The 23109-nt window shown below is 37.9% G+C and overlaps 1 protein-coding gene across 1 annotated transcript in view; it reads right to left on the bottom strand.

Moving 5' to 3' along the window:
* LOC107600654 (slit homolog 2 (Drosophila)) overlaps window positions 1–23109 on the bottom strand; it is an 88599-nt gene that overhangs the window by 36218 nt on the left and 29272 nt on the right. Inside the window, exon 3 of the mRNA XM_016292601.1 lies at window positions 374–445. Within this exon, the coding sequence (XP_016148087.1) occupies window positions 374–445 (72 nt within the window). The remainder of the gene's footprint in view (window positions 1–373; window positions 446–23109) is intronic.

Below are 23109 nucleotides of genomic sequence, written 5' to 3' on the forward strand. Positions count from 1 at the left end.
ACACATACATCCTTCACTCTCCTGTCCTTCAATCTGTTTTTTTTCTCTCACTCATTTTGTTGTCAGTCTTTCTCCCCTCATCACTGTTCTTCAATTACCAGCCTTTCTCCTCACTCTGTCTGCTGTGCTCTCCTCCACTATTGTCTACCTGCACTGCCCACTCCTCCTATATATGTGTGTGTGTGTGTGTGTGTGTGTGTGTGATGGTCAGTTTGCCTGGGCATCTCATTAAAGCACACAATCATTAATTCAAAGCTCTCTCTCTCTCTCTCTCTCTCTCTCTCTCTCTCTCCAAAGCTCTCTCTCTCTCTCTCTCTCTCTCTCTCTCTCTCTCTCTCTCTCTCTATTTCACACAAAGATACAGAAGACTCACAGGTTTTTGATCTCAGTAGCTCCTCTGAATGCTTTTCTGGGAATCCCCTGGATTTGATTTTCACTCAGGTCACTGGTAAATAAAGAGAAAGAACATTAACAATCATAAGCAGTTATGAAGACAGATACTAATATGTAGATCTCTTTAAAGCATGGGTACACTGAATTGTTTTCCTTCACTATTGTTGTGTACAATAAAAGCAAAGGCAGACTGAGACCTCAACTTTCAGAATTTTAAATAAACATTTTAGTTTACCCAAAAATGAAAATTCTGTCATCATTTACTTGTCATCCTCATGTCATTTCATAACTGTTTGATTTTCTGTCTTCTTTGCAACACAGAAGGAGAAATGTGTGAGTGAAGAAGATGTGAAGAATGTTCTGATCTCTTTTTGCATGCCATAACAATAAATGGGGAGCTTTCAATCATCAAAAATTACATTAAAGTATCACAAAAGTGGTTCATATGACTTGTGTGCAATAAGTCTTCCGAAGCAATATGAAATTTAAGTTGATAAATCAAACTGATTAAATCAATTCAATGAATCCATTCAGTGTTTCTCAGCCTTTTGACTGTAAGACCCCCCTTTGTCAATATTCAAAGGTTCTTTTGTATCTAAAATGTATCTCTGGTAATTCTGTTGTAATACAAATAAATAATAAATAAAAATATGTAAATAAATATAAAATATAATGTCAGTTCAGTGTGCCACCACAGTCTGGTTAATGAATGGGAAACACTGCAGTTGAATGTTATACAATTTTATATTAACAATATAAATATAAGGGCCCCTGTGAAAGATGTGGGTCATTTTTAGGAAACTTTTATGGTGCTTTTGTATTATTTTTTTAAACTCGAAGCTCCAATCTGTATAGAAAAGAGTGATGCGGAACTTTTTCAAAATTTATTTTTTTGTGTTCCACAAGAACGAAAGTCATGCAGCTTTAGAGTAACAGAGGGTGAGTAAATAATGACAAAATGTCTGTCTGACAGAAGAGGCAAAGACTGATTATTTCACCATATGACAAAATAAATGCTTTATGAATCCTGAAATTGGTCTCGAACCACAAAAATCAAGCCCCCCTGCGGCTTTAGATAAATGGTCAATATAAAAAATAAGACAGAGAAGACAGTGTACTAGAGAAAAATAAAGGGATGATATAATTAATCACTTCACCAGTGTGAAATCTACACATAACTAATAGCCTTGTGGTCAAATAAAACATAAAAAGAACACAATCACACATAGTATTCAACATTTATCGACATCTGCAGATACTGTCAGCGTGAAAAAAATAAACAACAGAAGAAAAAAAAGCAGGAAGGAAAACAAGAACAAAATGAGAACAGAATGAATTATCACCTTTTTCAAATATAAACAGCTAAAAAGATGTAATCAATCCCACACACTATCACAATCCTTGCTAAATGTTGAAGTTTATTTACAAAAGCAGCGTTTATCAGCTGAATATAACAAAATATAAAACAGCTGAAAGAAGGGTTTCACTTTATTTTGATGATCAGTAGAGTACTAGTAGACTGGTGGGGTTAGGGTTAGAATAAGTTGACATGTACTTGCAAAGTTACTTATAGTCAGAGGAATGTCTGTTGGGAGATCATCACAATAAAGAGTTGGCAGATATTAAGCAGACAGTCTACTAATACTACTAATAGTTAGTTGACATGTAGGTGCAAAGTTACTTATTGTCAACAGAATGCTTAAAAGGGACCATCAAAATAAAGTATTACCGAAAGAAGAAACACAACAAATATGCACACACCAAACTTTAATGAACAGTTATGATGAGACTAAACAAACATTTCTAACAGAAGCCCCAGGTTCTTTAGGCATCAGAGCAGACATTTAAACAGCCTGGGTAAGTCTTCAGCGCTCTTTAAAAATGTCATCCTGACATGACCTGAGCGTGAACTGAATGGGAATCGTCTTTAATCAGGTTCATCTGTGCCTGTACAGGACACCGACACCGATCTGTGGGCGCATTTATGAGATCAAACGTACTTCTGGATTACAGCACAAACATTCCAGCTGTCACCCATATGACAGTGAGACGAATTCAGGCACAGACAAACTATTTAAATCAAATCAAACAATTAAAAAAACCTGTTCCCAGTGCTACAGGGTGACGAACATTGAATGAAGCGCCACACACACGCACAAAGACATGGTGGGAGGTGGGCTAGACAACTAGGGAGGCTCACACACACGCACACACACACACATACACACACGCAACTTATGTGGCAGCATAGAGTGGAACACCCATCAAGAGCATCAAGAGCAGAAAAAGAAAAAGAGAATAAAAGAGCGAGAAAGAGGGTTGAATGATGACCCCTGAGCACCTTTAAAGGAAGTGCTTCACTCGCTCTCTTTCTCTTTTCAATAAATGAACAAAAACTAACAGAAGCTTAATCCCTGCTTTCATCCCACTCTCTGTCCTTCACTTGCTGTCACTTTCAATCGTTCTTTTCTCCTGCTGTGGAGAAAAAAACTCATATAAAACCATAAAACACTGAGAGAAGTTAAAATAATCTAATCTAATCAATGTGTCTCTTTCTCTCTGTTATCATACAGTGTGAATGAATATAATGAAGAGCTATGAAGAGCCCACCTGTAATAATTAACATCAATTAACTAACTTCTTTCAATGAATGTCATAATAGCCACGACCACAAGATTTTTTTTTTCAGGGCTCACATGATCAGATTTTAAGTCCCGGTCACATGATCAAATCTCCATTCAGCAGTTCCCAAAGGATAACCTTTTCACTTTGGAGTGTGCATGTGTGCGGGTTCCTGTGTGTGCGTCTCCGTAGGGGTGACTTTAATGAAGTGCCTTCCCTCACGCAAAGCAGACTCTCAAAGACAACCCTCTCATTTATAGACGTACACCCGCACATACACACACAGCATGGGACCCTTACAGAGCATGAATAGCCGGTTTAGCTAGCCAGATCTGCCAGTCAAATTCCTCACCTGTCAATCATAATGGGAGACAGACACTCAGTCTCCAAAAACTAGACACTGACCATAAGAGATCAGCTCTGTGTGTGTGTGTGTGCGTGTGTATGCGTTTTTGTGACAAATGAGGACATAAATTTGTATAATGACAAAGGTATGACATAGGTATTACAAGGAGAAGGTGACTTTTCAGGACATTACCCCATGTCCCCACTTTTCAAAACGCTTATAAATCACACAGAATGGAGTGTATTGCAAATCTGAAATAGCACAAAGTCTCCTGTAAGGGGTAGGGTTGGTAAAGGGCAATAGAATATATGGTCTGTACAGTATAAAAACCATTACGCCTATGGGATGTCCCCACTTTTCACAAATGTAAACCTGTGTGTGTGTGTGTGTGTGTGCGTGTGTGTGTGTGTGTGTGTGTGTGTGTGTGTATGTGGCAAGGTCAGAGACAGAGATAGATTGTCTGCCTGTCGAGAGCTCTATTCATCGAGATGCCTGTCATTTTCATGAGTGGCACATGACAGCACCAATCACAGAGCAGCAGGATTTAAATGAAAATGCTAGGGAGACAGACAAGTATTTATAATATCAAAAATATTCACTCAAACACACACACTTGTCTGCATGTAACCGCAGTGATGGATTTATCATCCACTAGGGGGCAGTACAATCTTACCAGCATGGACAACCATGCACAGACGCCAACATATTACACTAAACCTTTTTGTTTAGGTTTACTTATGTCTATTAACCTTGTAGAGGTAATACAGATGCCAATGACACAATTGTTAAATATTAATTCAAATACTATTAAATTATAAAAAATGACAGAAGGGTAATTAAATTAAATCCTGTCAGTGATTTACTATATATTTTGATTCAAAATCAAAGCTGGTGGAGGGAAACATTATAAAACATATATATTTGGCTGATGAATTTTAATAATGCAGTGTGACTTTTGCCCTGTATTCCTAACTGATTTGCTCCATCCACTATTAAGTTCCGTCCACTCCCGACCAGGGCTGTCATCGGGGGATGGGAAACCAAGAATGTTGTCCCGAGCCCTGTGACGAGGGGGGCCCACTAAAGTGCACTATGCTATAGCCTTCTTATTGGAAAAGGGGGCCCACCGATTAACATTTTGTCCTGTGCCCCGAGACTGTAAGTAACTGATTGGCAAAGCACTCTGCTTGGTCTTAAAGTTGCTGTTTTACATGGACGCTTGCCTTTTTTCCGTTGCACTGTGGTTAAGCAAAACAACACTTTTCTAAAACGAAATTTTGTTTTTATCCTAATAAGTCTGTGGTGGAATAAACCTAGAAATTCTACAAAAATGAGTCTATATTACCACATAGTGCTCAAAAAAGAAGGAAGGAAAGAGAGGGAAAAGTAAACTGATAGGTTGGAATGAGGAAAGTGAGAGGGAGAACAGACAGACGGCGATGCTATCACATCCTTGAGCCTTTGATAGCAAACGTTACATTACCGCCAGCATGACGAACCAGAAACAACACTATCTCACCAAATGACACGATAAGCACACAAACATCAGAGCTGGAAGTGTTTGGATTTGCTTGGACAGCATCGGAAACGGTTATTTCACTCAGACGGCGTGTGTAAAGATTTTAAATTTGAGCCAGGGTGAAATAGACTCTCACTGCCAATGCGTGTCTGCTCGGTATGACTGCAAGTTGATTAATTCTGCATTTGTACACCATTTTTCAAGTCTTGTACTTTTCTTTCTTCACATTCTGGTTGTTTTTTCATTCCTTATCAGGTTAACTTTAGTTATATACACATACATAAAGAGCATTGATTAATCGCCTGATTTTTGGCCATTTTGATTTATTGAAATTGGATGATACTCTTTCTCTTTTTGCAGTTTTCTTGTGCCAGTTCCAATTTTCAAACAGAATTTTGAGTAAATATTATGTACAATTTTAATTTGGAATGAAGATTTTGCAAATGTACAATATAGATCATATTTTGAACATGCATGTTTCATTGTTTGTTTGTTTTTGACCTTATAATGTTTCATGAAAACGTCAGAATGGATCTGCTGATGAAAATTACATTCTTCTCCAGACTTAGTCCACCTAAACTTTGTCCCTCTAAAATTGACTGCATTCATTTTTGAGTGCAACATCCTCTTCTCAAATTCTATTCAACAACTAATGAGTTTTGCGATAATCTGTAACACTTGGAGGTATGTCACAGTATGGACTAAAAGATTTGTCGCTACTTCTGTTTCATTGTGACTAATATAATTTGTCATTTGTGAATTTGTTTCAACATTATATATGGTAGACTGGCTCCACTGACAGCTGAGACACATTGATAAAAACACTGGAAATGGATTAGTACTCTCTGAGCGTGAATATGTGGTTCACATTTTCTCTCTCTCTTTAACTTCCAGTGGTGTTGGGGAGACCACCTGTCATCCATGAAAATGTCATGCGCGCACACACACACATATTAGCAGATGTTAGAGGGATCTGTGAAGAAATGAGCGCTGATCATTTGCTTTCCCCTGAGAGGCTCATTAGTGAGGTGTTTATGAACTTGAGGCATTCAGCACTCGTCTTGTAAGCCTGGCTCTTAGGGCACAGACTGCCCTCCTTCTCACACACACAGACACACACAAATGCAGACTGAAATATTGGTGAGTTTGGAATTCACCTGTCATATAAACTGTTTAAGTTCTAGTCAAAAAAATAAAGATTGTACTAAACGTTTGGAAAGCAAACCCAGGTTATATAAGGAATTTGATGGTAAAACGACAAGTCATGGAATCGGTGATTGTAGCTAGATTCGTTGTTTCCTGGAAAAAAAAGATATGAGTTAGGGCTGGGCAATATCAGTGGGATATCAATGAGCTGAAAAATCACATACCCTTAAAAATTTTAACAAAGAACATAATATTCTAGAATATATGTATTTTTAATTCTGTATGAAGCCTACAACACATTTTCTAAAAAAAAAAAACTAGAGGAGCATCAAAAAAGTAACTTTTTAAGTCCCTTTACTTAAACATCATTCCCTCACAGAAGAAAACATGTTGCTCTGATATTTCTGAAATGCCAAAGTGATCATTAAAATGAACGGCTACTATTACTCTGCAGAACTTTTTCTTGCACACTTTTGTTCCCTCTGCCGCTGACCACAAATGTGAGTTTGTCACAGGTGTTTTGTCTTCACAATCTAAACTGAAAGTAATTTATTACGTTTATTTTATATTAGTAGTATATTAATTTATTAATAAGAGCCACTGCAGCTACTTTTCCAGTGGCAATGTCATTTCCTTTTCCAGAATTGAACATTTTGGGTTCTTAAACAGATGGAATATGCTGCTTTATTTATTTTTTGTTTTTCTGAGTTATATGGTGCCAATTTAAATTTTGTAATTTTAATATTGGATGGAAACAGCTATTAACGCAAAGTAGATTAAAGAGTCTATTGCAAAAATTTAAATAAAAATGTACTTAAGGCATGCACGTATATATAATTAAATTATTAATGAAATTATAAACTAAATTATTAGAATTTATATCTAGCAATGTAATAATATAATTAAAAAATATATATATACTTTTGCCCTTAACCCTCTCATACTCGCAAGTCATTGAGGAGAAACTAATCTGATAACACACTCTTTAAGGCAAAAAAAAAACATTAATGTTGAATAATCATGAAAAGATTGTGCATCCAGCCTTACACTGATTTCAGGGTCAAAAAGTCAGAGAGACTTCAGTGTGTGTGTTTATGTGAGAGAGCAGGATTTAATTGTGCCAGTGTGGGTGCACACAGACAACCACCAACTTTCCCACAACCACTTGTTTTCTCTCCGTCTGTGTCTCCCTGTGTGCCATTCTCTCTGACTCGTTCTCTTTCTGTCTCTGTCGGTCTATCTGTTGCTCTTTCTCTCTCTTTAAGTCACACAGATCGAAACAATTGAGACAAAGAAACACTCGAAGATGAAAGACAGGAGATAGTAACTCTATTTCCCCTCTCTCCTCTCTCTCTCTCTAAATCTTTTCTAGATGTTTTGAGTCTCGTAGCTATTTGCCGTAGATTCCAGCAGACAGTATATGTGTGTGTGTGTGTGTGTCAAACTGAAATATTCCTGTTCAAATACAGACGAGGCTTCAATGTTGTATTTCACACACCCGCAAACTTTAGTCATAACCAATGGCTACACACACAGCTGCTTGAGTCCATCTGTCCTTTCCACACTCACTCAAACACACACACACACACACACACACACGCACACACACACACACACATACACACACACACACACACACACACACAGAGTTAAGCCCACATTTCTTCAGTGGGTCACTTTAAGGATGTGTCTGTCAGAGCTGTTGATTTTGGAGCTTTAAGCTTCAGTTTCTCAAACACACACGACGAGCTAGTGGATGAGTCCAAATTCAGCTTCTCTGTAATCTACAATTACAAAATACAGATTGAAAATCTCAGTGAACAGAAAGAGAGTAAGAGGGAGACGGTGTGGTTTTCTAGTCACACTCAATCTGCCAGTGGGAATTACATACAGCCGTGGAGGATTTCCTTCTGTAATTTACTGCTTAACAATCACCGCAGTTTGTGTGTGCGTTTGCACGAGTACGTGTGCGTGTGCGCCTCACATTTGTAATAGCAGGTTGCGAGTCAGCCTTACTAGAAGTTTCCCTCGGCTTAACCACCATGAACCAATCAATAAAACTCGGCCCAGAGCAGCTGTTAAGATGTCAGCTTTACATATCTGATTACATTACATACGAAACACAGTCAACATTATCATCTCCCTCTCTCTGTGTGACCTTTCCCATAGTTCCACTCTCATACGAATTCATCAGGAACAAATAATCATGGTTGAAGGGAGATTTAGTTTGAAGGCTAATGGAAGGTTCTGTTAACGCCTGACCAAGCCATAAAGCATAGCAGAAGAGTCCCGCGCAGTATTCCTTATGTCTAAACCGCATATACACACTTCGGGGGATCGTAAAGACACTGATTTACTGCCTCATTTGAATGTATTCAATGACTTTAGTACACTTCGCAGTGTTTTATATTTTTGAAATACGCTTTCTCTCAGTGATGCTCATTTTTCCTGCCTGCTTTGTGGTTGAAATTCTTGTCATGAGATTTTCTTATTGCAATTTCAGATGCTCGCACACACATGCAGGAGGTTACTTATGTCTGTATTAAGGCCAAGACAAACATACAAATAAAATGTAGAGATGCAAACTGTGTGTCAAAGTCAGAAAGTCTTGCAGGAAAAACTGTCTTTTAACTCGTGCAATGTAAGAAATGCATTACAGTGTAATAAATAAATATGAGATTTATTCTCTCTCTGTATATACAAATAACTATAGTAGTCAACATTTGAAGTGGATCAAAAAATTTAATCAAAGTTGTCCTAAAACCTAAAACCAAAATGCGTTTTTGTCTTAGGACAACTTTGATTAAATTTTTTGATCCACTTCAAATGTTGACTACTGTATATACAAATATATATATATACATGTTAAAACATTTGAATATGAGATTCAAACTAGTCCAATTTTGGTAAATGTATTACAATGTAATAACAATTTAATAATATGCTAATTTGCTATATACCATTGTACTGATTGATTACCATATTTATTTACCATGATGCCAAAGAATAGCATACTTTATATAATACATTGATACTTTTAAAAAGAAATTCTGGTATTTCTATGGAACATTTACCAAACAGACATGGTAAATGCTGGCACTGTTATGTTAAAACATATCTGAGCATGTACAGACACACACTAAAGATCAGACATTTTAAATTATAATAACAAACTCCAACAGAGAAACCTGTAGACTGTGGGATTAAATTACCATAAACTACGCAAGTGTAACTGTTTGATTGTCTTTGAATGATAATGTTCCACTCCATAATTCATACAGTTTCAAAAGAGGAATGTAAATGTCCCAATGCAAACACATATGCATAATTACACACAAACACACACTAACTCGCTTCCATGGAAAATCCCCTGACTTCACAACATTTAAAGTTAAAACCATGAAAACTCACACGTAAGTGTGTTTGCTTTCATCAGTGCAACATGGAGGAACACACACACACACACTTCAGTCATGGCAGGAGGTTTATTAGAGTCAATGCTATTGATGTGAATGAAGTCATTAAGAGATAAATTATTCACGCCTCATTTGATTCCTATGGACCACCGTCCTCCCCGAAAACATGTTTCCATGACAGCAAGAAAGCACAAAGACAGGAATTCAATATATACTCCAACCAAAACACACAAACATTCACACATAGTTGCATGTGGCTAATAACGCATCCATATAAGCAAACACACACATAGACACAAACACTGTTTTTTCCTCCACATGAACCTGTTATCCACACTTTTTTCATTTTTGCAGAAACAAATGTTAAAACAAAAAGATGTTTGTGTTTGTTTAAAGTATACATGAGAATTGGAAATTACAAAACATATGTTTTGCAATACAGTGTGTACTAGTGTGTATACATACATATATATATATATATGTGTGTGTGTGTGTGTGTGTGTGTGTGTGTGTGTGTGTGTGTTTGGAGAGCAATTTGATGTCATTATTCACCCATGTGATAACAAGTGACTCTACATCCTCAAAAATCCTTATACACCCACCCGCTTACACACACACACACACACACACACACACAGGTTTGTTTTATGGTTTATGGGGACTCTCCATAGGCGTAATGGTTTTTATACTGTACAAACCGTATTTTCTATTGCCCTACACCAACCCTACCCCTAAACCTACCCCTCACAGGAAACTTTCTGCATTTTTAGATTTTCTAAAAAACTCATACTGAATTATTTATAAGCCTTTTGAATTACGGGGACACTGAAAATGTCCTCATAAATCACCTTCTCGTTGTAATACCTATGTCATACCCATGTTATTATACAAATTTGTGTCCTCATAAACCACATGCACACAGACACACACACACAAATTTTGAATGCAATAAAATCTCACTAGATGTCTCAACGTATCAATGTCATACTGGCATAATCTGCCCACTCTGAGTAATTCATCACAGAGCAGTGTGTAAGTCCCATGAACACACACACACACACACACACACACACACACAGAGACACACACAGTCCACCCGCAGGCCATACACAATGATCATACTGTATGGTGAGGCTGCCACCACAATAGAACTGCAGAAGCCTTTGTGTATCTGTCAACCCTTGTCTGACTATCTTAATAGATCACACACTCAGAGAGAGAGAGAGAGAGAGAGAGAGAGAGAGAGAGAGAGAGAGAGAATGTAGCGATATTTGTCCATCTGTCCATAGTTTCAATTTTGCATTCGAGAGAAGAGGAAAGGAGTAGAGATCTATTACAACCTTGAGATAATTTCACTTTATTTTGACAGTTGCAATTCAATACACCTCTTATAACACACACTCTGTCTTTTTCATATACATATGCTCAAATGCCTTTTAAACGCATCATCATGCGGTAGAAAAGATTTCTACAACATGTGAGATATAACATTCTCACATGAACTGAGCAAAGCTGAAACACAAAACAATGAGGTAATGTTGGTTCCTGCAGACATATATGTAGGCAGGAAATGTAATGACGGTTAGAATGAGGCGCAGATATGGGTGGCTGAGTAAAAATTTAAGTAAAAATTTCTTTCAGCTGACACTAACTTGTCTGTAATTAATTATCAGGTGTCTAGGTCTTTTCACTGAAAAGTGTGGTTATTGAAGTTGTTTTAGAAGTTTTGAAGGTAATTTGCATACCTATTGTTAATTTTTAAAAACTGTCAAAAAAAGTTTTTAGTACAAATATTTATTTACTTGTCTTCTATTTTGCTGTAGTAGTGTCTAGTAATATCATAAAATGACTTGCATGAAGAGTTTTCCTTTTGTTGGTGTGTGATTTGAGTGGCAATGGAATTTGAAGATTTAACATCAAACAGATAATGAAAATTTACCCTTATCTATTTTGTACGTGTGTCTTACCGCAAACAAGCTATCCACATATGTTTCATTTTTAAAAAATATTTCTGACCTTTCAAATTTTTATCAAAATATCACAACACAATCTTCTGGTGAAAGCGACAGACTTTTCTCTGTGTTGTATATGACTTCTCAAATCATGTAATCTGCTTAAAATTCATTCCTAAAATTTAATATAGTTTTATTGGATTTAGATTTTCCTTAAAATGGCCGGTCTGCTTCATTCATCCAAATGCTCACCTCAGGATGGCATTCTAGTAATGCCACCGGGGATGATTAGACATTGAAAGTTTTTGTGTGTGTTAGTGATTTAAGAGGTCATTCCTCTATGTCTTATATGGACTGAAAGCTGAGCATCTTAAAAACCCCTCAAAAGCTGGAAGGCAAATTGGCGCTCACTTCAGATGCTCTTTTACTTTTCTCTTCTCCGCTCTCTCCATCACCCTCTTAAAACATGGCCTTCAGTCATGCGTTTCTAGAGCGAGAGAGAAAGACCTGGTGTGAGTGTGTGTGCGTTTGTGTCCTCGGGTCACACTTATAAAGGCTGCGTCTGTGAAAGCGTGCTAGCTTTAGTGTGTCTAAAAAAATATTGACCAGTGAAGGATACCATCCACAATCACAGAAAGCCAATAATGCACGTCAAACACATACCACTGCAGTCTGTACACTTGCTCCAAAAGATTATTCATAGTTGGCGTGTTGCTCTTTTTCCAGTTCTGTCCATCAGACATAAACTTCAATAAACAGTCAGCCACCGCTGTCTGTCAAACACAAATATTTGCCTAACCACACCCACATCTCCAGAGCAGCCAGACACCATGGTGGAGAGTTTTATTACACCAAATCAAAGAAAATCAGATTCATTTGTGCTTTTAGACACAACATTCAGTAAAATACAAATGACTCATCAATAACTTCCCCCTACATGTCTGCCAACAGACAGATGTTTACTTAGCTATTAAAATGGGGACATTCCAAAGACGTCCACTGTGTTTTTATAAACAGCTAGTTATAAATACAATAACCACATCCTAACCCTAACAGAAAACTTTCTGCAGTTTGAAGATAAAAATTTACTTTATTTTGTTCTGTCAGATTTAGCTAACGTTTAGGTACAAATTGTCCCCAAAATTTGGTTAAGCAGTCACACACATACTGTACACACACACAAAAACTCATCAAAAGGTCCTTTATGACAGCGGTTCTCAACTGTCTTGTCAAAATGAAACCAAAATTGTTAGTTTTTGTTCTGATAGCTTCACAATTCCAGGGTGACAAATACCCTGTGACTTAATAGAAGCTTCAAAATTAGGCAGATTCCAACAAGGAAAGGTTGTGTGACATGCCCTCATTCTCAAAAACGATCAACAAATTATATTGGTAAAAGAAAATGCTACACAGGCTCAATGTTGCATGTCGAGCCAATTGAAAATCAAATAAAAATATTTGACGATTCAAATCGGTTGAGATGTTGAAGGAATTGTGATGGTATTTTCTTTTCATCTTGCCTCTGTATAAAGTAGTGTTTATAAGCGCAGCTATTCTTTGTTTACAGTGGTAACGAAAGGAAACACTATATTGCCGCTGTTCCATAAGCGCCACCTGCTGTCAGAGAGTGAATTTGCAATTTCATGCAGCCCATCTGCTGTTTTTGTTTTGTGCAGATGTTTTATTTAGTAAAATTTCCCAAAACTAAAGTCAGACCAATCTGTTTTTGCTTTGAATTTTGAAATTATATAATCGAATTTAAATCATAAACTGATCATGCAGCATGTATGCAGCATCTTTGTTTGGATTGTGATTAAAATTTGTCTGAAAAATAATAAAAGGACACCTTTTCTTTTATAATTTGTATCATTTTGTTCAAAAATAATGAGAAAATTGTATTCGTGAAAATTGTGTCGTGATTTGTATCGCATCGTGAGTTGAGTGAATCGTTACATCCCTACACAGACTATTGGAGTGATGAAAACATGGTTTTTGAGGTGCAAACCACAGTGTTTCACAGTATCCATCATTTACTCACCTTCATGCCACCTAAACGTTGACACTTCATAAAGCCACACATACACTCAAGAATAAAATACTTTATTCTTTTCTTTCATAAAGTCATCATAAAAATACTCCATGTGAGTCAATAAATACTGTAGCAGTAAATACAGATCAGCACACATACATAGAGCACATCAAATGATAAATGGCAACTCAGCCATACTTGCAATACTGCATGTGCAAAAACAAATCTCAAATGAGCGTATATGTGAATGAAAGCCTTAATTAAAATGTTTATTGTATAAAGTGATCATATATCTTAAGGACTTATCTGCTGAATTCATGTGGGATTCATTTACAATGTCTTTACGAACCTGTTGAATTCAACGTTTTGCTAGAAAGGGCAACTAAGGGACAAAAATCTTTCAGGTTACATAAAAAAACTTCTCCTGTGTTTCAAAGACAAACGAAAGTCTTGTGGGTTTGGAATGATCTGAGGGTGAGTGTTTAGCACATTAGGTGTGATCTGATAAACATCTAGTTTTGAAATCACTGATGCCTCATGCATTCATCTGACACATACAGTGACAAATTCCTACACAGACACCGACGCGACACGAGTGAGACTTCTGGGCAGAAAGAGACGTCTAAAATTAACTGGCCCACATGAGCAGATAGACATTACCACCCAGAGTGAAAGCATACACACAAATACACACATGCAAACTTCATTCTGTGTCTACAACAGATGCACATGCAGTATCAGTGGACAATTGTATTATGTTTCACAAAAATTTGACTTTCACTTAAAGTTGAACTTCACTGCAGTGTGTGTGTGTGCATTTGGGCTCGTCTTTAGACTTTTCTGAGTGTGTCTAAATTAGGCATGGGCCGATTACCGGTTTCAAGGTATACCGCGATTTGAAAATTTCACAGTTATATTTTCTGCTATACCGTTCCTGCGGTATGCGCTGTTTTTCATGTCTCCTCAAAGACTGAATGTGTAGGAATCCCTCAGGTTGAGTGCAGAGTAAAGAGTAACACGACCCCTCCTCCTCCAGTCAGTCAGTCACGTGTGTATAGGATGGCCGAACTTAAGAAGCTGCCCCTGGAACTTACACAATATGCAGTTTTTTGTCTTATTGCAAGCAAGTCGTCTCTGTTCTGGACTTGCACAAACTGCATTGCAATGCAATCGTTTTCCAAAATGTAATTTATGTGAAAATATGAAGTCTGTAAACGCCCTTTAACACAGGCCAGAGACGTTGTAGACGGACGCACAGAGAAAAATACTGTAGCAGGCAGATAACTCACTGTTCATGATGCACAGCTATTGGAAGAAAATCCTCAATATTGATTTGGGGGGTTATATGAATGTGTTTCTGAGGGGAACTGACTGTATTCAGAAAAGTTTACATGGTATTTTCTTTTCCTTTCGTCTCTGTATAGTTCATATTAGTGTTGGGTCGTTCTTGAACGATTCGTTCATTTTGAATGAATCTTAAATGTGACTTGGGAAGAACGAGTCGTCTCGGGGAGTGATTCGTTCAGTCGCGCATGCGCAACATCCTATAGCCCCGTTCACACTGCCAGCGATACACAGCGACAAAGCGACATGCTCCCATTTATTTTCAGTGGAGAGCTGGCGACTTCCGGCGACACAAGCGACAGTGACCGTTGGCGACAGAATGTGGGCTTGTCAAGCGATGCGAGTCAAGCGACAAAAGTTAAGAATTGTTTAACTTTAAGCAAATGAACAGGGAATTTCGCGAGCGACAACCAATAACAGTAAAGAATCTGTCAGTGGCGCTCACACGTCACCGTCTCAAGTGCAGGCAAGACAGGACAGATTTCCTGAGCGATTTCACTGTTTTATATGATTTTACTGAAACCACATACATGGATATAAAAAATGATGCGTAGCAAAGAAACTGTTGGCTGTCTAAATGAGTTTGATTCATACATTGATGGTTTGAGTTGTTAATTACATGATGCAGTGAGCAGTTTAGCACCGGTTAATGATTTAATGCACGAGCACTGCTGTAGTTTATATAACAACACTCTCCAACAGCAGAATGGTACTTTTATTTATTTTAAGTCTAATTCCTAGTCATAGTAGAATGATATCTTTGTTTTACCGGCAATATACAGTTTGTGATTGCATTTCATATGTCCATATATGTCCAGACGTGCAGTCTACCAATAACATTAGAGCAACAGCAGTAGGAACGCCCACAAGCACAGAGTCTAGCGACATACAGCGAAAAAGTCGCTGGCAGTGTGAATGGGGCTTATAGGTTCTGTACTGGAATTAGTCAAGTAGTTCACCTGTTTCAAGTCTTCGGGTTTTTCGAGTCATTCGTTCATCACGTGACAGCCCCATAAGTTTAACCAATGCAGTCTGAGCCAGAAAGATACTTAATAATAATAACCAACTCTTTATTACCTTTGTTACAACATTCAGTGTTATATGGAAAAGAACCATCATGACAGAAATTCACACATTTATAAACTGTAATAAGTAAAAAGCTACAATTTGAGACCAGAAACGCATCACGTAACTGTAAGAGTAAATAATAATTATAATAATGATGATAATAATAATAATAATAATAACTATGCACCCGTTTGTGAGGAAGCTTGTAAATTAACGAATTTCTCTATCCAATGCTGTCACGTCACGTGACAAAAGAACAAACGATTCGATAGACTCGAGAGATGAACTAATCAATTCTCTTTCCGGCTCAGACTGCATAGGTTAAAGTGTATGGGACTGTCACGTCATGAACGAACGACTCAAACCCAAAGACTTGAGAGATAAACTAATCAATTCTCTTTCCAGCTCAGACTGCAAAGGTTAAGTTTATGGGGCTGTCATGTGATGAACGAACGACTCAAACCTGAAGACTTCAGTCAGATAAGAGGTGAGGTGAGCTAATCATAGACTGAAGACCCAGGTAAACAATGAATTAATCTTTTCTGTTTCTTATTGCAGTTTTGTGTTGTTTGTAGTGTGATCAACGTTTGCGTAAGTAGTAGACGTGTTAGGGAAGTAACACGTAACATTTTAATTATATTTAGCTAAAATGAACGAAATGACTCGAAGAAAGATTCGTTTTGCTGAACGAGACTCAAAGGTCCGAGTCGGTAAAATGATCCGAACTTCCCATCACTAGTTCATATTAAAGCAGTGTTTCAGCGCAGTGCAGCTTTGTTTACGGCAGTAACCAAGGAAACACTGTATCTGGTGTTTCATGAGCACCTCCCGCTGTCAGAGAGTGAATCTGCGTCTCATTCAGAGCTTCTGCTGTTTGATTCGTTCAGGCATGTACAGGTGCATCTCAATAAATTAGAATGTCGTGGAAAAGTTCATTTATTTCAGTAATTCAACTCAAATTGTGAAACTCGTGTATTAAATAAATTCAGTGCACACAGACTGAAGTAGTTTAAGTCTTTTGTTATTTTAATAATTGTGATGATTTTGGCTCACATTTAACAAAAACACAGCAATTCACTATCTCAACAAATTATAATATGGTGACATGCCAATCAGCTAATCAACTCAAAATACCTGCAAAGGTTTCCTGAGCCTTCAAAATGATCTCTCAGTTTGGTTCACTAGGCTACACAATCATGGGGAAGACTGCTGATCTGACAGTTGTCCAGAAGACAATCATTGACACCCTTCACAAGGAGGGTAAGCCACAAACATTCATTGCCAAAGAAGCTGGCTATTCACAGAGTGCTGTATCCAAGCATGTTAACACAAAGTTGAGTGGAAGGAAAAAGTGTGAAAGAAAAAGATGCACAACCAACTGAGAGAACCGCAGCCTTATGAGGATTGTCAAGCAAAATCGATTCAAGAATTTGAGTGAACTTCACAAGGAATGGACTGAGGCTGGGGTCAAGGCATCAAGAGCCACCACACACAGACATGTCAAGGAATTTGGCTACAGTTGTCATATTCCTCTTGTTAAGCCACTCCTGAACCACAGACAACGTCAGAGGCGTCTTACCTGGGCTAAGGAGAAGAAGAACTGGACTGTTGCCCAGTGGTCCAAAGTCCTCTTTTCAGATGAGAGCAAGTTTTGTATTTCATTTGGAAACCAAGGTCCTAGAGTCTGGAGGAAGGGTGGAGAAGCTCATAGCCCAAGTTGCTTGAAGTCCAGTGTTAAGTTTCCACAGTCTGTGATGATTTGGGGTGCAATGTCATCTGCTGGTGTTGGTCCATTGTGTTTTTTGAAAACCAACGTCACTGCACCCGTTTACCAAGAAATTTTGGAGCACTTCATGCTTCCTTCTGCTGACCAGCTTTTTGAAGATGCTGATTTCATTTTCCAGCAGGATTTGGCACCTGCCCACACTGCCAAAAGCACCAAAAGTTGGTTAAATGACCATGGTGTTGGTGTGCTTGACTGGCCAGCAAACTCACCAGACCTGAACCCCATAGAGAATCTATGTTAAAATCACAATTAAAAGAACAAAATACTTAAACTACTTCAGTCTGTGTGCACTGAATTTATTTAATACACGAGTTTCACAATTTGAGTTGAATTACTGAAATAAATGAACTTTTCCACGACATTCTAATTTATTGAGATGCACCTGTAGTATAATTTCACGAAGCTAGTCAAAACAGAATGTTCTGTTTTTGCTTCAAATTGGTTTATTATTAAATCAAATGATGTATATGAAATTATATAACTAAATGATATGAAATTATATGTACCGGTATATTATAATTATGTAACTAAAATTAAATAACTGTAATTACATATTTAGGTTAAATAAATAAAGGTTGTTTTTTAGGAAACAAATCAAAGAAAAAAATAAACAAATTCTACTGTTCCTAATATTCTGTACGTTGCTCAAAAACCAAATATATTGTGTTCAGCATGTTATTTTTGTACCCAGTCATTTAAAAATAACACATTTTAGAACTGTAACGACAATACCGTGATACCGTGATATTTTTTGCTTAAGGTTATCATACCATCAAAATCTCATACCGGCCCATGCCTAGTCTAAATATGACAGCAGTTGTCAACAGGTTTAGGTTTATTGAGAGAGAGAGAGAGAGAGTGTTTTTATAGGGTGTGTAAGTGTGTGTGTTTGTCTGTGTGGTGTTGATCCATGTTAAGCTCTTGCAGTCGTTATATCTGTGTGTCACATTCCAGACAGTTCCTGCATTATTTTTAGAGGCCGGGGGATTTACACAGACACACACATCCAGTAACCCTAATCTCGATGAGAAATACTGTTTTGCACTGACACTAGTTCAAATCCAGTTTCCACAAGATCAGCAGAGGTCAAGTCACAGTTTAGTTTAACATATTAAACTGATGCAGCTGTCAAACTGTCTTCTACAAAACATTCCTGAAAACTTCTCAAACAAAGAGAAGTTTGACTTTTGCTTTGGGGTGTTTGACAAATTGTAATTTCTTTCTTTGCAATTGTACCCAACATCTTTTGAAAAATACTCACATAATCACTCTGTGTGTGTGAAAAGTGTTGATTAGAATAGTTCAGTGGTCCGAACTGCATGCTGCTGGGGTCTTATCACTAGGCCAAACTCACAACCCAAACGATTTCTAGTCAGAATGAGAAATGCATCAGAAGAGGAAGAGACCTCACAGAGAAAGAGGTGATGAGGAGGAAGTTGGTTTTGTAAAGGGCACTGCAATGGCCGACGCTTTGAGGATCTTAGGAAGGAGCTGGCAAACAGAGCGTAACGTACGTGAGAGAAATCGTCAATGGAAATGAAGTACGTTTTCTGGAGAGTGGGCTTAGTGGCAGGAGAGGGGGATTATCTGAAAAATTCCTTTCAAGAATTTAGGTTTAAAAGTCCATTTTGTCTCTCCGGCAAATCTCTTTTTCTCTTTCTCTCGTTCTTTCTTCTTTTCTTTCAAACAAACACACTTACGAATGGTGGTATTGTGTTGCATGTCTTCATCATAATAGTGAACTGGACAAGTGAGATTACAGTGACCTAACATGGGAGGAATTCCTGGGAGTGAGACTGAGAGTGAGAGAGACAAAGGGAAAATAAAATTAACACCTGCTAGACCCACATTCTCAAGTGAAAACATTTCTATCCCAAAGAAAAACATACAGTAGAGGGAAGGAAAGCAGAGGAAAAGAGAGTGAGTGAGTGAGTGAGTGAGTGAGTGAGTGAGTGAGTGAGAGAGAAGCACCAAATACACATCTATTGAAATGATCAGGGCTAATTAGTCCCCATCTGTCAGTTCGACACTACACACACTGACAGACAGGAAGAGGTGAGCGATTGAGGTACTAAAGTCACGACATACACATGTACACAGACACACTCCACTCACATATATTTAAGTAGCACAGAAAGGCAAGCTTGCTTGGGTCAGAACAAGAGGCATAAACTGTCAGCGTGACCTTGATATGAAAGTTACTGAGCCTGTAGAATTTTTTTTACCCCAGACAGTTAAACTGCACTTTTAAAGGAACAGCTCATTCAAAAAAATTACCCTCATGTTGCACTTTTCCATGTAATTACAATGAATAGGGACAGAAGCTTTTAATAAGACTTTTGTTCATCTTCGAGACACATGAAGATATTTTCAATGAAACTTGAAAGATTTCTGTCTCTCCATTGAAAGACCATTACACCAAAACTTTGACACTTTCAAAAAGTTTAAGAAAGAACTGTGTTCTATGAATAAAAAAGCCTAAATTAAATCAGTCCATCATATATAAACCGACCTTGTCTCTTCAGAAGACTTGGATTTAACCACTCAATAAGGATTTCTTTTAAAATGTCTTGATGCATTTTTTGAAAAATGACTGTGGAGGGATAGAAATCTCTCATGAGTCATTAAATATACCTTAATATGTATTTCAAAGATGAACAAAATTCTTATGGCTGACAGAATTATAGAATTTAGGGGTGAACTATTATTATAAGGATTAACTCATTAAAAGGAATGCAAAACAGCATAAACAGCTTAAAAGTATCCTAAAATTGGTCACTTCGACATTGTCTGCAGCCATATAATAAAGAAAATAAATTTTGATCTCTTTTCACTCAAAGATATGGATTCAAAGGAGTTGGAGTATAGTGAGCAATTCATATTAAACATTTTTATCATATGTTTTGGTATTTTCAGATTCGTTTTTTTGATGCTTGAAAACTGTCTCCCTTTGTCTTCCACAGGCAAAACAAAGTCTTATATGGGTTTGGAATGACTTAAAGTGAATAAAGGAATACAGAATTTTCCCTTTAACTATCCCTTTAATTCTACTTCTCGCTTTCTCTCTCACTTGCACAGGCTTATCTAAACTACTAATTTCCATGCCTGATAGAGCATTGTAGACTTGCATTAAGACACATTCCATAAATGCATGTTCAACGACCATGTCAAGACCATCGTAGCAATTTCTGCCTCACTGGAAAAAACAATACAGGTACCTGCGGGTGTCTGTGCCTTATATGTACTGTATGTGAGGGTGCGCGAGTGTGTATGAACATTTCTGAAATAAATAAATGTATAATGGTGCATCAAAATATTTGGTGCTCAGGTAAGTGTGTGTTGATATTAAAAGGCAGCAGCTCCAGCATTATAGGCATTCCACATCCAAAGAGACAAACACACCTGTTTTTGTATGTTCTTCCCCACCTTTTCTGAGCTTGACACTTATAATCTCACTATGAATAGGTCACTATGAGACAAGACGGTAAGTAAATAATGACAGAAATTTCATTTTGAAGTGAATGATCCCTTTAAATGCATTGTGAATGTCATCCTATTATGTCTTTAATTATTAATTCTATATGGTAACAACTGACGCATAAACCAGTTAACAAAAGCATGTATTCTCGCTCATAACTATCACAGTTCAGTTTAATCAGTTCATCACCCCTCTGCGGCTGACACCTGTCCTTCTCTCAAAGATTTGCTCCTCTAGAAGTTCATGAGTTCATTTCTCTCTCCCCTGCTGAGTAACGGCTTTTGGGGAGCTCACACACTCTCTGACACACACATACATGCATGCACAAACACACTTTCATCTCTCTGTGCACACTGACCCAGTGTGGGGGGTCTCAGGCTTTTAATTGCTGCCATGGTGATTCCCTTCATTCTGAAAAGACAAGTGTCTCCACCCCTCTGCTTAGCACGTCACTCTCACTGCAGTCACACTCGTTTATCGCTGTCACCCCTCAAACTACTACACCTCCTCTCATCACCCCTTTCCCTGCCCATCACCCACTCAACCTCCACAAAGAGACGGAAAGAAGATATCATAAAATGAACATCAGATGTAATTTTTGTATAATATTATACAGATGAAACATCATTTACAATTCACAGTCATTTGAAGCTGTTTGGGTTATTTGAAATTGTGTTTATTACATAGGAATGTATGTGAATGTGTGTTTGTGTGCAAACACCGCAGAGGCATAACAATGCAATGAATCATAAAAACATGCAGTAACCTATTTTAAGTGAACTTTTGAACCTTTCCTGTTAACTCCCACCACACACACACATGCATACACTCACACACACACACAAGACAAAAGTCAGGAGAGTCCTTATTACATCTGTCATTTTGTTTCAACAGGTAGAGTGGTGTCATTCTCCACCTCTCTACTTCTCCCATCCTTTCAAATGCACATTCCTGCAATTACACACACAAACACACACACTTAGAGCTAAATGAGGACATACCATAGGCTGTTTTTATAAAGCTAATTATATTGACTAACTCAAACCCTAAATTTATCCATAAAAAATAGGATTTTTAGAATGGGAAAATAAATTAATTAAAATCAACTAGGTTTATTTATAAAATTTTAATTAAATGTCCTCAAAAGGACATACCGTAGCTCATTTTTGGGACAACTTCGAGGGGAAATCTATAACAAAGTATGACATACATGTAAGAATTACACTGTGGAAAAAGTGATTTTTCAAAGATTATTGGGGTACATTTTACAAGAAAATATTATTTTAGTTATTCTACTTAAAAATTTCATGTTTAATTAGATGTGTTCCTTTATAATTAATTGTGGAATATACTCAATTTTTCTGAGTGAAAACGTCTAGGTTACTTGTGTAACCCTCGTTCCCTGAAGGAGGGAACAGAGACGTTACGTCAGTCGTGACTGACGAATTGGGATCTCGCCCGAGAGCCCAATCACCTTCGAGTGTAAACTAAACAAGCCAATGACAGTTGGCGTGCGTGTTTCGCCACGCGTACCCAGCCCTGCAGCGCCGGGTATAAAAGGAGAGCGCGTGCAAACGCACATCAGTTTTCCGCTGAGGAGCCGAGACTACGTGCCCCGGCCGTACAGCGGTGGTACAGCAACTGTGGCGACGGAACGTAACGTCTCCGTTCCCTCCTTCAGGGAATGAGGGTTACACAAGTAACCTAGACGTTCCCTTTCAGTCAGCCACGTTCTACGTTACGTCAGTCGTGACTGACGAATTGGGATCCGTATGGAAAACGCCACTATTGCTGACCCCCTCCAGTGCCCTGCGGAAGCCGGCAAGTCCCCCGACACCAGCTGGGGTGGAAGATAGGATAGCGGCTAGGCAGAGGTGTCCGCCACTGGATAACACTGGGAAAGCGTACCCAGTTGGGACGCTACGGAAGCCTCATCCCGCACATAGGAGGTAACATGTGGAATTACACATATGGACTGGCCCAGGGCAGTACTACATATGGAAGTCCCTG

The sequence above is a fragment of the Sinocyclocheilus grahami genome, unplaced genomic scaffold (genome assembly GCF_001515645.1).
Source record: "Sinocyclocheilus grahami isolate Dianchi unplaced genomic scaffold, SAMN03320097.WGS_v1.1 scaffold288.1, whole genome shotgun sequence".
In the NCBI taxonomy this organism is placed as follows: Eukaryota; Metazoa; Chordata; class Actinopteri; order Cypriniformes; family Cyprinidae; genus Sinocyclocheilus; species Sinocyclocheilus grahami.